Here is a 17368-nt window from a genome sequence, read left to right as displayed (position 1 = left end):
ACACTGGAACAACTTTCTGGGATAGTAATTAGGACATTCATCTTTGTGGAATTCAAACCATTTTAACATCTACACATGCAAAAATACATTACAACAGCACAAGTTTCTTTTCATTGCCAATTCTCTCTTTACAGCTTTGCTTCGTGCTGGGGGGAGGGAGAAGGAGAGGGTTTTTTTGCATTTTTTATAGCAAGCTACAGTCTGAAAAGGTTTGAAAGCTTCTGTTCTAGAGAACAAATGAAATTACTGAACCTAGTTATTACTTCGGATTAGAGTTAAATGAAGACCCATCAGTGCAGCCCTCCTCCTCCTCCTTCTTGAGAAGGGATCACGTAAGAAGCCAAGACAGAAGAAGGATAAATGCTGAAATGTAATCCCTTGTGGATTCTCAACTATTTATACTTTCAATCGTGGAAAAGCCCAAGGAACTTCAGGCACGGCAAACAATAATGCTTATTATGGCTGCAAGCAGCCTCTCAGTACTTCTTATAATGACATAGCCTTCCACATCTTCACCCAAGGGGAAACCTGCATGATTACTATGAAAATTGTCACGTAGCTATCTCTAAGGAGGCAATGTGAACGTTCTATTTAAGGTTATACAAATAAGCATGGGAATAATGAAGCACTTGCATTTCCTGTTTCCTATGTATCTCAAACACAGCCAATATTTCGCATGTGAATGGATGACGATACTAACATATTTCTCAGGATATGTCTCTGTGGGTAAGAGTTTACATCAGATGAAGTGCTGATTTTTCTAACCTTTAATTTACCGTTCAACTCAAAGATATAACCAAGTTAAATTGCATAAAATGCCCAATATATACCCACACCATCCCACCGTGCACTTGAATGTGCAGATTCATACCTTTCTTACTGAAAGTCTCTCTTTCTCTACTACTTTGATGATTCTGTTACAAACCTCCACCATTCTAACATCTCAGATAGAGATAAGAGGAGAAAGAAAGCTTTTGCCAAATTAGGAATACTTACCTGGTTCTGTGCTGCGCCAATCTTGGTGAAATTAGGCATCAGACCTAGTGTGTTGCTTGCAGCAAGTGGTCCCAAATGTATTGTTTTATTGCAATTACTTATCTCATATGAATTTGACCGGTACTTGCAAACATCCATGATATGAAAACACGATTTCACACTGTTGACGAGAGGAGGAAAAAAGGAATTGTCAGAAAGATTGAAGTACTCCATATCCTAGAGTCAAACTGAGTTTTAAAAGTAGCTAAAATGTGTACTCACTGTGGTACTCACTGACTATACCCCAGCAATTAGTTTTTAATGTTTAAAAGGCAGAGCATCTTGCTTTCCCGCCTCTACACTGTTAGAAAATTATGACTTCTCCCTGTGCTAGTATTTTACACTATGCCAACAGACCACACCTGCATTATAAATGGGAACATTATTAAGACAATTTTGATTATGTGTGGTTGTACAAAATACCCAATAATGTGAGTGAAGTTTCATTTGTATTCCTGGTGATTTCTTGGACACCAACAGGTTACCACTGCCACCTTGTGGGATTTTTTGTTTTACTTCTCAGCCTTCCCCCTTTAGTACTAACCAGGCCCAAACAAGACCAGTCAGATGCTGCCTTTTGGTGAAACAATTCTAATCTTCAGGCACGTATTAGCCATCTGCAAACTGCCTGTAACATGCTGCCTCAACTACATCATCATGAAATGAACACTCATATAATTGAAGAAACCTTTGTCAGGAGGTTTTCCAGAACCCAACACCACAGATCAGACAATAACACATCATGTTTCACCAGTGAAAAAGGCTCAACCGGCATCATTATAAAAAGTGTTTTATAGGACATACTGGTTGCTGTGAGGAAAATCATGGAGGTGCTTCATGGTAACAAAAGGATGGCTCAGTGTGTCAATCGGGGTGATTCTCAAGTTAGCATCGATCAACAGCATTTTCTTTAAAAGACTGACAAACTCTCTTCTGTCTGCTTTCTCTGCCAAAAGGTCACTTCCATCTAGATCCATCACCATGTTCACCTAGCATTGAATAATTAGATGCAAAAGTTTGCTTCATGTTGTTTTCCAAATAAATATGAGTAAAACAGCATCATACCATAGAACTATAACATCAACAATAGCAAGTTCTATAAATCTGAATTAAATCCAGAAATATTTCATTCTACATTACATTACAGCACTTATCTCTCACTTTTTGTCTAGAAATTCAAGGTCTCCCCATTTTTACTCCCTTGAACAACAGCTTGGGAAGTAGACTGGCAAGAGAGTGCACACGGCTCCAAGTCACCCAGTGTGCTCTGGAGGCTTTCAGACTTCAACACAGTGACCTGGATCAAGTTCAATAATGTTATACTACAGTATGTAGTATAGCCTACTGTGTTATTCAGAAGAGTGATAAACAGCAGCAAAGAAATATAGGAACTGCTAATAAGGAAATGGCTTGAAAGTATCACAGGTTTAAACAGAAACAAGTGTACTTCAAGTGCCAGATCAAAGACCAACTCCACTGGTTACTGTATTAGTTTAATGGTATTACAACAAAGGGCCATTCACACTACAAAGCAAAGGACACCAAACATGGCAAGGAAGTACTTTTTAATATCTAGATTTTCAAAATTCTTGGGAGGCATGGAATTTTTATACATTATTAACAACATGGGATGGGGATTGAGGCAAGAGGCAAACTGAATTACTTGAAAAAGTAAAAGTCCATTAATTTCACATGCAGTGATAGAACATGCAGATGAATACATAAATCTGGATATCATGCAATTCAAAGTGCTCCCTGTAAGCAAAACTCCAGGTAAAACAAAAGGGAGAACTTTAAAAAGTGAACAGAGAATATTTACTAGAAAATAAATTAGAGGCAAAAGGCTCTTAGCACAAAATATTTCAAATGTATACACATGTACTCACATGCACTATATCATCCAAACAGCTGAAAATGTATTTCCGGGCTTCTTTGGATTTCATACCTGTTTCACCTTCATGTTCTTCCAGTGTCTTCAGAAATGTGAAGGTAGGGGAAAGATGCATATATTATTAATATACTAGTGTTCAGTGCAGAAAACTGAACAGTAGAAATTACTATGCTTTCTTTTTACTTTTTGAAAATATATGGACATTTCCAAATATAAAGAGTGTTGTGTTTAAATTATACAATACCACACAACTCTTTTGTTTAGAATAACATAAAAATGGTTACCTTGTCATTATTTTTTCTTGGAATTTTCAGAAACTTACCTGGATCTTGGACTGCTATAATCATAACAAATGTAACCCCAATCTAAATACTATCAGGAAAATGCAGTATTTAAGAATGTTGTATGTATGTATGTATATAGGTAACTGCATTTGGCATATGTAATCATGTTTGACATCTGTGTTTGGATTTTGCTTGAATTTACATAGGCAGATTAACTCAAGTTTCAGTAGTATTCCTACAAAATGAGAATATGAATGACTTCCCTTGTGAAGAGGCTGTAAAACAAGGATAATTAGAATCCCTGGGTCTGAAAAATATGATAATTTAATATTCACTGCAACAAGTATTATTTTACAGGTCATTCTCAATTTATGACCAGTCAGTCAGTTAATAACTGTTTGAAAAGTGTCATGCCACAACACTCCAGCTAGCATGTAACTGCATTTTGGGTGCCTGGCAATGGACTCATCTTTACGACTGGTTGCAGCATCATTTGGTCACATAACCATGACTTACAATTTTTTTTGCCAATTTCTGCCATTTTTGCCACTTTCTGGCAAAAAAAATGGCCATTAAAAAAATTACATTTATGACACATTTGCTTAAGAAATTCAAATTAGCTAATGACTGTGGTGATTCACTTAATGATTAATGTCATACAATCAGGACCAGAAATATATCCCAGTTGTAGTTTTAAGTTGAGGATTACCTCTATTGGTAAGTTCTACTGGAAGGTCTATTAGTTATGTTATTCCTGTAGATACAGGACAAAACTTAACTTTTATATTTCGTATATTTGGGGTGGGTGGGTGTATTTTTGAATATTTGAATACTTCTTTTTGAGGGGGTTGCAATAAATCTGTCTCACAACAAAGGTACCAAGTGCTGTTTCTATGTCGTTTTTTATCTGGCTTAGGGTAGAATAATAGGAAATTCAATCTGGAAAAGTAGAAAGGTAGGGAAAATATCTGTTGCAATGCATTCCAGATTAAGTTATAGGTAGAATTTAGTTACAGCAAATTCAAACAAGTACAGAACTGGCCCTAATCTGGATCTTTTATAGCTCTAGATGTATGCTAAATTTATTACAAAGCATAATGGATTTTTGAACGCTGCATTCTATATTTTACTTCGGTGTTAACTCCATATAGTATACAAATTCCTAATGTTATTTCTTTCATAATATGAGTAAATCAAAACTATCTCAGTCTCCTTCGTAATAAATGGACATATATGACATTGAAAAATCTTTTCACAATGGAAAACTTTATTTAGAAGAATGAAAAACTTTGTACTGATGACTCTACCTAAGAACTTCAGAAGTTTATAAAATCTATAAAATCAATCAACCATTTAAATAAATAAAATGCACAGAATTCATAATATAAAATTAACAATTGTAACAAAAAGATACCATCACAATACAAAATCAACAATCCACCTGGCATTCCCATTCGAACAGATACTCCAAAAAGCTTCATTTTAACTACTCTCCTAAGTCCATCCAGGTGGATGCCAACTGAACTTCCAGAGGAAAAGACATTTAATAGAGATGGAGAGGAGTGAGACAAACCTTCAACATCCTGGTTTTTGGGAGATGCAAATTAGACAGGTCACTTCTAACTGAAGTATGCAATACTGGAAGCATCTGGGCTTCATAGGTTAACATTAGCACTTTGATTTATATTTAGAAGCTTACCAGAAACCATTGCAGCAAACACAAAATTGGAGGTGTATTTTACTGGTCAATAAACAAGCCAGTACATTTTGCACCAATGTAGCTTCAGATAGTCTTCAAAGGCAGCAACATGTAGAGTGCATTGTAGTAGTCAATTCTGGAAATTAGTTAGTGAAGCAGAGTCCTTGGAACAAAGTCTGCTTCAGAATTTAAATCAATCCCTCTTTATATACCCATATAAGACTTACATTTTCTTGATAATTTGCTGCTTTTATAAGCCTCGAAGCCTTTATGTTGTTTGAAAAATAATTTTCTTTCCAAGTACAAGTTATATTGTTATGCAGTGTCCAGGATGTTTTGAACCAAATAATGGCACTAAAGTGGCATCCAATTGCTATTGTAAATAAACTCAACTGAACATTATTTCTGCTTGAATCCCAATGTTCATTGTTGGGAAACAAATCAAACAATCCATAGCAAAATTGTTTTTTCCAAATCATTATCCAGAAAGGGGAGACATTTCAGAGAGAATAGTGACAAAGTATCTCTTGTATGGCTCAGTAAATTATTTCCAAAATACATAGCCAAAAGCATAGAACACAGGAACGTGTCCTCACTACCTTTAATCTCCAACCAGAATATGGCGCATCTTTTTCTCTACAGAAAAATCGTGTGGTCTTCGTTCCAAGATTCAACAATTGCTCTGCAGGCAATCCTTGTGTTTGTGAAATGTAGCGAATCTATAGAGAAAATTATCACAGTATTTTTTTCACCAACGCATACACAGCTATCAATTTTGGAACCTAAACAAGCACTTCACTGTACTATATTTGAATGTTGCACTTAAACAGACCTTAATATTCAATTTAAACAGAGCAAATATGCAGGATTGTTTTAGCTACACCCCTTCTGAACAAGCATATATTGAAATATCTGAAATCTGACAGACTTTTCAGAAGAGAGAGTGACAGAAGTGAGTCTGAGCCTTGTTACCTGGGAGAAGGAGGAGTCAGTTGCTCGAGGAAGGTGATAGGGTCCTTGGGATTGTGAGCTCAGTCACCTTTGTTCTAGATCCATGGCACACCTGAGAGGTGGCATGTTGTTGAGCCCATGCAGTGATTAATGCCTCCTTACCAGAAGGAAGTGGTACCACCTGCCCTGAAGGAGGTGGTGGTGCACCCTCTTCTCAAGAGGCCATCTATGAACCCCACAATTTTGGACAACCTTCATCCAGTCACCACTCTTCCCTTTTTAGGGAAGGTTGGTGAGAGAGTGGCTGGCACACACTACAAAGGGCCCTGGATGGGTTCAGACCAGGGCACAGCACTGAAATGACATTGATCACATTCAATGACCTTTGGAGGACTCAGGATGGAGATTGTGTGACCATTCTGGTCCTTCTAGACCTCTCAGAGGCTTTTGATACCATTGGCCATAGTAGCCTTGTGGACTGGCTTCGGGGCTTGGCAATGGAAGGCACTGTGTTACAGTGGTTCTCCTTCTTCCATAGGTGGTTCTAGTCAGTGCTGTTAGAAGAGGATATGTCAAGCCATAGGCCCCTGCAATAGGGGGTGTCCCAGGGCTCAAACCTTTCACCCCTTCTTTTTAACATCTACATAAAACCTCTAGGTCAGGACTGTCAAACTGCCGGCCCGAAGGCCACATGCGTCATGCCGAAACCGCGCCCACCTCATTGCCAGCAATGGGGGGAAAGTTGCAATACGTTGTGTGATGTCATGTGACGTCGCGAGTTTGACATGCCTGCTCTAGGGGATCTCATCCATTGGTATGAGATCAGTTTGACAGGCCTGCCCTAAAGGTTTTATGTAGATGTTAAAAAGAAGGTTTGGTATCAGTATGTTGTTGATATCTCCGTTGCTAGCTAGCCAAATGATGCTCTGCAGTGCTAGCCAAATGCCTGCAGGTTGTAAGGGTCTGGATAGAGAAGAACTGGCTTTGGCTCAACCCTGGCAAGATGGAGTGGCTATGATACTTCATCTGTGACTTTGGATGGGGTTCCTGCTGGAGTCACAGCTCCTGCTCAAAGAGCAGTTGGCAGTCCTGGTTAAGGGGGCATTGCACATATTCATTTAATGCACCAATAGGGTTCTTTTCTGGACCTGGAAGCCTTGCTCATGGTCAGTCATGCTTTGATCATCTCGTTTGGATTACTGAAATGGACTCTATAAGGAGCTGCCACATAAAATTGCCACTTCAACTGATCCAGAATGAAGCAATGTGCACAATAATGGGGGGGGGCAGTTTTGCGTGACCTGCACCACCTTCTGGTTTGTTTCCAGGTACAAATCAAAATGCTGATCCCTATGGAATATTCTGCCTCTACCCTCCTAAGTAAAGCTTTGAAGACCTGACTTTTTCTCCAAGCACTGGGATAAGATTAGATACTTGCACATCAGTAGTTTGACTTGATGCCAAGTTTGGGTTGGTTTTTTTAAAATGTGTTTAGCTTTAATATGGTTTTGTTTGTTATTTTAAGTTGTGATTAGTAGCCATCCAGAGTTGGTTATAAGATGGGTAGCTGTATAAATGGTTTAAATAAATAAATGTTTGATGTTTTTATATTGTGATATGGTTTTAACTGCTATTCTTGTAAGTTCCCCAGAATCATTTTTTGTGAGGTGGGTGGCTATATAAATTGACTAAATAATAATGAATAATACTACTACTGACATACTAAAAAATACACAGCTACAGATCCTTCTATCCTTGCAAGCCTAGAATGATATGGAGATGTACATATGATATAAACTAGCAGTATATTTTTCCCTCATGCATTTATATGTAGTTATACAGTAACTATTTGTTATATTCTATAACTATTTGCTTTTCAAATTACATTATTCACCTGTATATTTATATAGTTCATCCAGAAAACTGTATAAATGAAAACTCTTTTATTGAATTCATTCTAACTATATTCCAGTCCTGGTTGCCTCTGTTAAATGAGGGCCGCATTGGTCATTAAGCAAGGACCTTAATTCCTGCCAATTTCCCCACAAACTTTGCTTGAGTGAAACTGGCAGGGAACATTGGAAATCATGATTATATGATTGCAGAGATGCTAAATCTCCAAGGAAATATCTTAAGTTCTCTTCACTCAACACTTATAATTTTGAATGGTTGCTGAATGAATGGTCATAACCCAAGAACTACCTGTACTTGAAATTCACAGGAACAGCCTTACTATTGACTGGATGTGCATCTAACTCAGTTACCATGATACGTTCATACTTCATACACTAAAAATTTTATAGTAATGAAATTTAAATTCCCTACTGACCAAATTACAGTTTTAAACAATTAAAATAAGTATTCTTATAGCACCAGTGCAGTCTCTTTTACCTGATCATATTCAAGGGCTCCTGGATATAGTGGCCATCCAAGGAAAAGTTCAGCAATCACACAGCCCAAGGACCACATGTCTATGGCTTCACAGAATGGCAAACCCAATATGATTTCTGGTGCTCTGAAAACAGAAGTGGCACAATGGCTCATTGCATTAGTTTTATATATACATAATAATAAAAACATACATATAATATTGAAATATCAAACCACGTAGACTTTGTGTTCCTGCAACATAAAGAACTTTACATTTTGCCTTCCTCCTTTTTCAGTTTAATTCAGTTTACATGACACTGAAGTTGCCTACTGGATGTTATCTTGCTTCGTGAAAAAATATTTGAGGAATTCAGTGTTTGGGCTATGCTTTTCTTAGTTGATAGTTAGCATGTAAGCTTATTAATAATCTTCTCTTTTCTGCAGTAAAAGCCTATGAAGAATTCAGCTTATATCTGGATTTTTATTTATTAATCTACCCCATTCATTACTTTCTCTGGATATTTATTACAATATAGAAACAATAACTGGATTTTCAAAAATGTCTGGGTGATATTCCAGTGGGGTGCTGTGCAAACTGAAATGACTCTTCAAAAAGTTTGCAAAAGGAATACCTAAGACAGCTTTCATTCAGAAATTTTAACTCATGCCATCTTGAAAAATAGAAGTCCTAAATATTTAAAAGTTCTGCTTCACATCCTAATGTGGTGTGACACTCATGGTGAAGAAATATCTCATGAAAAGCCAAAAATGGTAGCAGCATAAGGTCTTTGTTGTGGTTGGTTCTTTTACTTTGAATTTAAACAGTGTAACTATGTCTGAAATGATAGAATTGCTATTTTTAGTCTAATCTTTATGGAGCAAGGGGAAAAAATATTTCTGAGGATGACAAATACCCCTATGTCATCACTCTGGAATGTTTTTAATATTCTGGGTAGATTCATCCATTAATATAAAATTACCCTATTCATTTCTTTTACATGATGATTTAATATATTTCTTATAACCTCCTACTTTTATCTTTTAAACAAATTGACATATTTCACATTTTGTACTGGTTCATGCTTCACACCAATGAATAGACAGATTTTTTAAAGACTGAAATCATTCTTTCTATTGGAGGTGATCATTTGACTTACCGCTTTCTGTACCTTTCTAGCTGTGGAAATATCTTTTCTGGAGTATGGTGCCCGAGATTGTACCCAATATCCCAAATGTAACCATAATCAAATCACATATTCATACTTATTTTTCAACCATCTCTATGAAATATGTATTTTCATACAACCGTGTATACTATGATTAATGGAAACATAGTTCCTAGCAATTACAAATAACATGTTTATAGATCATGGATAGGCTACCTGTGACTCCAAAATGCTTACCTCCAAAAATCAATGGCATATGTACCTGCAAACTTCCAAGTGTAAATTACTTGGAAACTGTCCTCTCTAGGGAGGGAGGGAGGGAAAAAGGAAGGGTATAAAGACTGAACAGAATTGAACCAGTTAGTATTCATTCATTTATTTATTTTATTTTATTTATTTATTTTAATTCCATTTATATCCCGCCCTTCTCCGAAGACCCAGGGCGGCTTACAAGCTTAGCAGTAGCCTTCATTCTATGTATATGCCTGCTTATTAGGGCTTTCACACACACCCCAAGCGGCATTATTACAAAGTCAGCTTAATTGCCCCCAACAATCTGGGTCCTCATTTTACCTTTATCCCATCTGCCCACCCATCCCTCACCCTGCAATGGTGCCAAACGTATGTAGAGGTAGCCCTCGCTTAACTGTTCAAAGTTATGATGGCAGTGGATGATGGGACTAATAAAACCGGTCCTCAAAGTTCCAGCTTTTACAGCACCCTACAATCACATGGGGGGGGGGGGGAAATCAGGTACTTGGCAACCAGCTCACACAGCTACAATGTCCCACGTGATTGCCATTTGTGACCTTCCCTACTAACTTTCAACAAGCAAAGGCAATGGGATATAGCAGGAAAAGTTGTCAGTCAGTTAGATACATCTCCCCCATGCCATCCCCTCCTTCCCTCTTTTCTTGCATATACGGACACGCTGCATCCTCCTTTTCCCCTTTGCTTATACCCACGGCGCCTGCCTTTCCCCCTGAATTTGCATCCATCAACACCAGGGGTGTCAAACTCAATTTCATTGAGGGCCGCATCAGCATTGCGGTTGCCCTCAGGGGGCCAGGTGGGTGTGGCCTGGGTGGGCGTGGCCGCCTGGGTGGGCGTGGCTAGAGTGCGTATGGCCTACTGGGTGGACATGGCCAGCTCTACATCATTCGCATCAAGGGTGCCTATGGGGGCCTGGGCAGGAGTGGGACAGATCTGAGGGGCTCTGGCAGAAGGAGGGTCTCTGGGCCAGGGCCAAGGCAGTGGGGGCCGTTCCCTCACTGTTTCCAGGATGGCTTCGCAGGCCCCATGAAACCACTTTGCGGGCCGGATCTGGCCCCCGGGCCTTGTGTTTGACATGTCTGATCTACAACATCTCCACTCCCTTATTCACATGCAATCTGCACCAGGCTTTCCAGATTCTTCTCCACTCTCCTGTAGCACCTCTGCACTCTTTACCTGGGACTCCCTCCCTTTCCTGCTTTAACAACCCGCATGTCTCAAGTTACACTCCCCCCCCAACCAGTGTCTGGATTGCCGCTACTAAGCAATGTGTCATGAGACGTTATGCTTTACGACATCACTTAGCAACAGCAATCCCAATCCCGACTGCTGTCATAACACAAGGACTACCTGTGTAGGATACACATTATCTTTTATAATAAAGCTTCCTTTTGTCTTTTCATCCTATTCCTGGAAAGAGTCAAAATCTACACCTTTTTATTGAGTTCTACCAGATACATTTCCATAGAATTTGCATACAAAGATATTGGGTTAAAAGAAGCAATAGTCCACAAATTTGATTTGTCAATAATGCAAATCAATTTGTCTCTCTCTCGTTTCAGGTGACACATTTTGCTATCAAGTGTCATAAATGAACAAACTGAATGGCAGGTAACGAAAGAGCAGAATCACAAGTGGACTAAAACTGAACTAGCTTCCTCTAAATATTCCAGTTGTTATTTACCTATTCTTTTTTGAAGCGATTGATAATAATTATAGATGCATTATCATTCATACAATAAGTTCACTTGTTATTTGCTAAAGTAACTTAACATAAACCAGTCAACTCCAATTACGTAGTTCAAACCATTCTTTTATATCCAGACTTAAACTAACACTTCTTTAACTTGGGGGGGGGGGTTAAAAATATACTTACAGACAATCCTTGCTTAGCTACCACAATTACAACTAGCAAGTTAGTCGTTAAGCCAAATAGTGACTGTGCTTGGGATCTTACTTAGTTTTCTTTGCTTTACAGACCTGCAAAGGGCACACAGTTATTTTTAAATCACCTGTGAACTGTCACCAAATGAGGACTAGTTTTATTTCTATTCTATTCAAATGGAACACCTGGGTGATTTTTTTAATTTAACATGTATAAAACAAAAACACTGAGGGTAAATAGGGTAAAACGCAAGCAATAAAATCACTAATCTATGGATATGAATTCACAGATTTTCTAACAGTAGTGGGAATGGGGGGGAAAAGACAACCCTCAAGGAAATATACTCTGTAAATGGAAGCAATGTATAAGAAGGCCCTCTTCTGCATGCCCAATATACATCGGGGATTTCTCCTGCAGCCTCTAATTAGCATGAATGTATATTTTCCCAATAATGTTTACACTGGTATGTTAATCATACATGTGGGGCTCAGATTATATTTTCAGAAGCAAATGCTTTTTGGTGATCATACAGGCATAGTTCACGTAAAATAGTAACATCTAATCACAAGAGGATTTTAGCATTACTATATAATAAGACCATACACTTTTTAACAATTTGGGAAGTCTAATTTATAAACTAAATGGCAACATTTTGATGCATTCCAATTACGTACGTATGATTAAGTATCTTCTACTTTCATAATTGCTGATCTTTTTCAAAGAAGGCACATTTGGGCAGATCTTTTGCCACTTTTTCTTAGCAGAAAGGGACAACTCACCACAGCCAACTCGCCGTGGCCCACTTGCCGCAGACAACTCACAACAGCCAACCCGTCGCAGGACAACTTGCCATGGCCAACTCGCTGTGTGACAACTTGCTGCGGGGCAATTTAACAATTCAATTATTTAAAATAAATTACAAATTATTTTAAAATTTGTCATTCACATTTCATTTTGCCCCTATTTTTGCATCCCTTCTTTATAATGATTCCACTCCACCATTTGATATTAGTGTAAGTCTTGTCCTGCGGCGAGTTGGCCATGACAAGTTGTCCTGCAGTGACTTGGCCGCAACAAGCTGGTGGTGGCAAATTGGCTGTGGCTACTTTTCTGTGGTGAGCTGGCCGTGGCAAATTGTCATAGACCCATTTCTTAGTCCCTTGCATACTTAACAAAGCTTCTTGGATTATGTATCTTTTAATTTTCTTTTAACAACAACTTGTGGGTCATCCTCCCATCTTGCTTTAAGCCCATGTCTAAATATTACTTTCAATCACTAAATTTAGGAAAGTTTATATAAGCTTTCAAGTGATGGCACCCCTCCTTATATGTTGGCAGGTTAAGAGTACCTAGAATTCATTCATGTAAGAAAGGGTTTTTTAAAATAACTAAAGTTCTACCAACTGATTTTAAAAATTACATTTCAGGTGTTGTGTTTGCAGTTGCTAGCTTCTCCTGCAAGAAGCTGCAGTAATGTATTGTACGAAATATTAGTTTGTGGCTTGTTAATCAAGTCAGTATATATGACAGAGGGGATGCGGTGGCTCAGTGGGTTAGGACGCTGAGCTTGTCGATCAGAAGGTCGGCAGTTTGGCGGGTCGAATCCCGAGTGCCGCATAACAGAGTGAGCGCCTGTTACTCGTCCCAGCTTCTGCCAACCTAGCAGTTCGAAAGCACGTAAAAATGCAAGTAGAAAAATAGGGACCACTACGGTGGGAAGGTAACAGCGTTCCGTGCGTCTTTGGCGTCTAGTCATGCCGGCCACATGACCATGGAGACGTCCTCGAACAAACGCTGGCTCTTCGGCTTTGAAACGGAGATGAGCAGCGGCCCCTAGAGTCGGAAACAACTAGCATGCATGTGTGGGGGAACCTTTACCTTTACCTATATATGACAGAACATTTTCCAGCTAATATTTTAAACTAAGTAATAAACTAACATATCAGAAACTTTTGTGACAGATTGAGTAGAAGCCAATATGCTGGCCAAAACTTTGTATTGCAGACAAATGCATTCTCATGTCTGTATTTATTTACTAGAAAAACAGAATAATCTGTTATCCTTTAAAATTGATAATATATACTTCAGTAAATATATATGGCATTATTCAATAAATATTTAGATACAACTAAATGATGCTCATGTTTACATATAATTTTAATAAGGGATAATTCTACCTACATAATTAGTATATTTCCGTAAGAAAGTCTTTCTTCTTTTTTGGACTAATACAAGTAGTCCTCGACTTACAACCACAAATGAGCCCAAAATTTCTGTTACTAAGCAAGATACTTGTTAAATGAATTTTGCCCTATTTTACGGCCTTTCTTGCCATAATTGTTAAATGAATCACTGTAGTTGTTAACTTAGCAACATGGATGTTAAAGTGAGTCTGGCTTCCCCATTGACTTTGCTTGTCAGAATGTCGCAAAAGGGTATCACATGACCTTGGGACACTGCAACTGCCTTAAATATGAGTCAGTTGCCAAGTGTGTGAATTTGATCACATGACCATGGGGATGCTGCAATGGTTGTAGATGTGAAAAACAGTAAGTCACTTTTTTCAGTGCTGGTGTAACTTGGAATGGTCACTAAGCAAACTGTTCTAAGTCGAGAACTACCTGTACACTATTCATGGTTAAACTCCAGTGCTGAGATAGTATTAATTCATCCTTTCATGAACAAAACAATCAAGCTCTTTTTCCTATTCAATGTGCATATCTGTTAAAATACCTTGTTCCTCTGCAAATTCAAGCTTAAAATTGTGTCCATCGATATTCAAGTCACCTAACTCAAATTTATCTAGTAAAATGAAATCCAAATTTATTTACCAATAGTTTTAAATTATGTAAATATTTGTAAACTGCCCCATCACTCAGGTGAGATGGCATTTAGAAATTAATGAAATATAATGCAAGACTAGAGTTTACTATCACAAAATAGTATAGTTAAAAATTCAGTAGGAACAATGACTCTATATCTTATGCGAGTGAACTTACCTTAGTTTTAGATAGAAAGCTCCTTTGGGGGACACATTTTTTCCCCATGAACCCTCCTTAGACTGGAAGGCCCAGCTGAGATAATTCTTTTCTGTGATAGCTTGTTTGTAAAATTTGAATCATAATTTCCTATTCTAATGCACAAGATGGCGGGAAGGGGGCAACAAAAGCTAATGGAACTAGTTGATGTTGGTTTATTGCTATGAAAATTTCTGAGGGTGCCTGAGCATCTGTTGCTGATACGATCATAGATTATGCTCATTTGATCCTAGCCAATATAGGGTCCTCAAACCTCCATACTGTATAAATAATATGTGGAATTCTGGTAGATCTATTTTTAGACAGAAAGAGAGGGAAAAAAGACTTGTCAGCCCTATGAACTGACACAGACTAAACACTGGCTTTCTAGGGTAAGTATAGAGATTACCAGTTCTTGTTATTATATGCACTCTCTCACACCATCCCAAGAGCTTGTCGTACTACCTCACTTTGGGCATTTTACCAGCGAATATAGATTGGGGACTGAATAGATTCAGGCCTGCACAACTTGTGGAGGAAAAAGGGCCACACTGATAAATTTAAAATAATCACAGGCCACAAAGTAATACCTGGCATGTCGATCAGCAGTTTGGTGGCTAGTGGAGCGCTGGCAACACTGGAGCTGGTGATGTCGGTGAGGCCTGGAGGCATTGGAGGCGCTTGGCAGGGTTTCTTTTGGGCAGCAGGAGCGGATCCTTCCTGGTGGTGGCGACATCTGGTGGTGAATTTATTGAGTTTTTAAAAAACACTGGTGGGCTGCACAGGGCAGTTTGGTGGGCCACATGTTGCCCATGGGCCGTATGTTGTGCAGGCCTGGAACAGACTTTGTTCAAGATCCATAACCCTAGAGGACTTGTTAATTAGTCCCCCCCTTGAAAATTTCAGATTCACTAGTAAAAGGATTTCTCCTTCCAATATAAATAACGTACAAGAAGGATAAAATACCTGTTCTAGTGTTGCTTAAATTATTTTGTTCCTTAAGTAAAGTCAACTGAAATCTTGGAAAATAATGGATAAGGTTATCTTGGTTATCGTTTTGGGCATATATAATATTCCTTCCATTAATTTTTCCTATGGGTCCACTTACATTTAAGAATGCTGACTCTCTTTCAAGTTATCTAATGTGCATTTTCACTTACTCTTATTGCCACCACTGGTGATCTTCTAAAGCCAATAAGCTAAGCAACCTCTTTAACTTTGAAAAAAGTATCTTAGCTAAATTAGCTGAGTCCACATAACTCTTTAGCGTATCTTTTAGCAATGGCTGGGTTCATATGTCTTAATAAGGTATAAGCTTATTTCAGAGTAACTCCACCTCCAACTTTGAATGGGATTGTAAACCCGTTTCTTTAATCTAATGTACTGTGTTTATTCAATGACAATTAAGCAAACAATGGCTTAGTGTACTATATAAAGTAGCCAAGAATATATTCTGGTCAAATCCTCCTAGTTGGCGTCTTTTGATAACATTATTACTTTATTTATTAAATTTATATGCTGCCTCAGGCAACTGGTATGATGTGATACAATAAAAGCTATAGAAATAGGTCTCCTGCATTTAACTTAACATTTATATGCAATGCATGAACTCTGGCTTGTCTACATCTCAACAGGTATTTATACCCCAAGATTGAATCAAAATTCTACATTAATATTCCAGATTTAAATATACACTTATTATAATATGTAATAGCTTCTTTCTGAAAGAATAGGTAAATATTTTTAATAACTTGCTAAGCAAAGAAGAAAGTGTTAATACAAAACATAAAAGAACGATTAGCTTCTAGCTTACAGAAAGATTAATTTCTATAAAAATTATATATAAGAATTGTAAGAGTTACTAATCGGTTAATAAAAGTCCAATCAAGTGGTTGGCTACCTAAAAGATCAGCAATATTTCACATAAAATAGAAACAAACAGTATAAGCAGTAAGCTGAAAAGAGTAATAGGTTCTATGTAAATTCATTAGGTCCTAAAGGTTCAAGATACAGCTTAAATAAAGATCAGTAAATATATACTGTGTGTCTTTCTGTGTGTGTGTGTCTGTGTGTGTGTGTCTGTGTGTGTGTGTGTGTGTGTTTTCATGTCTTCTGCTACTGCTAGTTGTGAAACACACGAAACTTGCATTTGTCAACTAGATTGCAATGTTAGCATTGTTCTAGCCTCAGGTGTGCTCCTTGATATGGTAAGCCTCATCACAAAGCTAACCAGATACTGCTGGACTACAATTTTTATCATCTTTTTATCAGCATTGACCAGGACTGAGGTACAGTACCATTTCTATTCTCCATACGTATCCCGAGCACAAAACTTATGTTTTGCATAACAGTCTTTAACTACCGGTACTATGAGTGTTCAATTTTGATATTATTTTCATTTTCCAGTATCTGTATAAAATATGTAGTTTTAAAAAATTTAAAGTATCTTATATGCAGTTAAGCATTTCAATCTATTAATTACTGTCATTTGAATTTACATAAGTACATACACAAAATATCTGTATGCTTACCTAATAACCATTTGAACACACACACACACACACACACACACACACACACACACACACACACACTTAAAGGTATTATTTCCAAGAAGGGGTAGGAAAAATAGAGAAGAAATCAATGTACAAAAATTTAGCAGAGATCTGAAAATTAAAAAAAAATAAATATAGGAAAGAAAAACTACAGACAGATAAATCGTATTTATAAAGATGGTGTCAGAAAATCTAAAGCAAAAAAACAAAGATTTTTCTTACATGTTCAAAATAAAAGCTAG

The 17368-nt window shown here is 37.7% G+C and overlaps 1 protein-coding gene across 4 annotated transcripts in view; it reads right to left on the bottom strand.

Annotated features, from left to right (window-relative positions):
• The window catches only part of HIPK3 (homeodomain interacting protein kinase 3), a 96632-nt gene that overhangs the window by 17088 nt on the left and 62176 nt on the right, over positions 1 to 17368 (bottom strand). For all 4 annotated transcript variants that reach the window (XM_083348786.1, XM_083348783.1, XM_083348785.1 and 1 more), the window contains exons 3-7: positions 8252 to 8375; positions 5509 to 5628; positions 2922 to 3008; positions 1840 to 2024; positions 997 to 1156 (exon numbers count right to left, since the gene is read on the bottom strand). In XM_083348786.1, coding sequence (XP_083204912.1) covers positions 997 to 1156; positions 1840 to 2024; positions 2922 to 3008; positions 5509 to 5628; positions 8252 to 8375 — 676 coding nt within the window. The remainder of the gene's footprint in view (positions 1 to 996; positions 1157 to 1839; positions 2025 to 2921; positions 3009 to 5508; positions 5629 to 8251; positions 8376 to 17368) is intronic.

Source organism: Vipera ursinii, assembly GCF_947247035.1.
Source record: "Vipera ursinii genome assembly, chromosome: 1".
Classification (NCBI taxonomy): domain Eukaryota; kingdom Metazoa; phylum Chordata; class Lepidosauria; order Squamata; family Viperidae; genus Vipera; species Vipera ursinii.
Note: the sequence above shows the minus strand (reverse complement) of the source record. Positions and strands in the feature narration are given on the sequence as shown.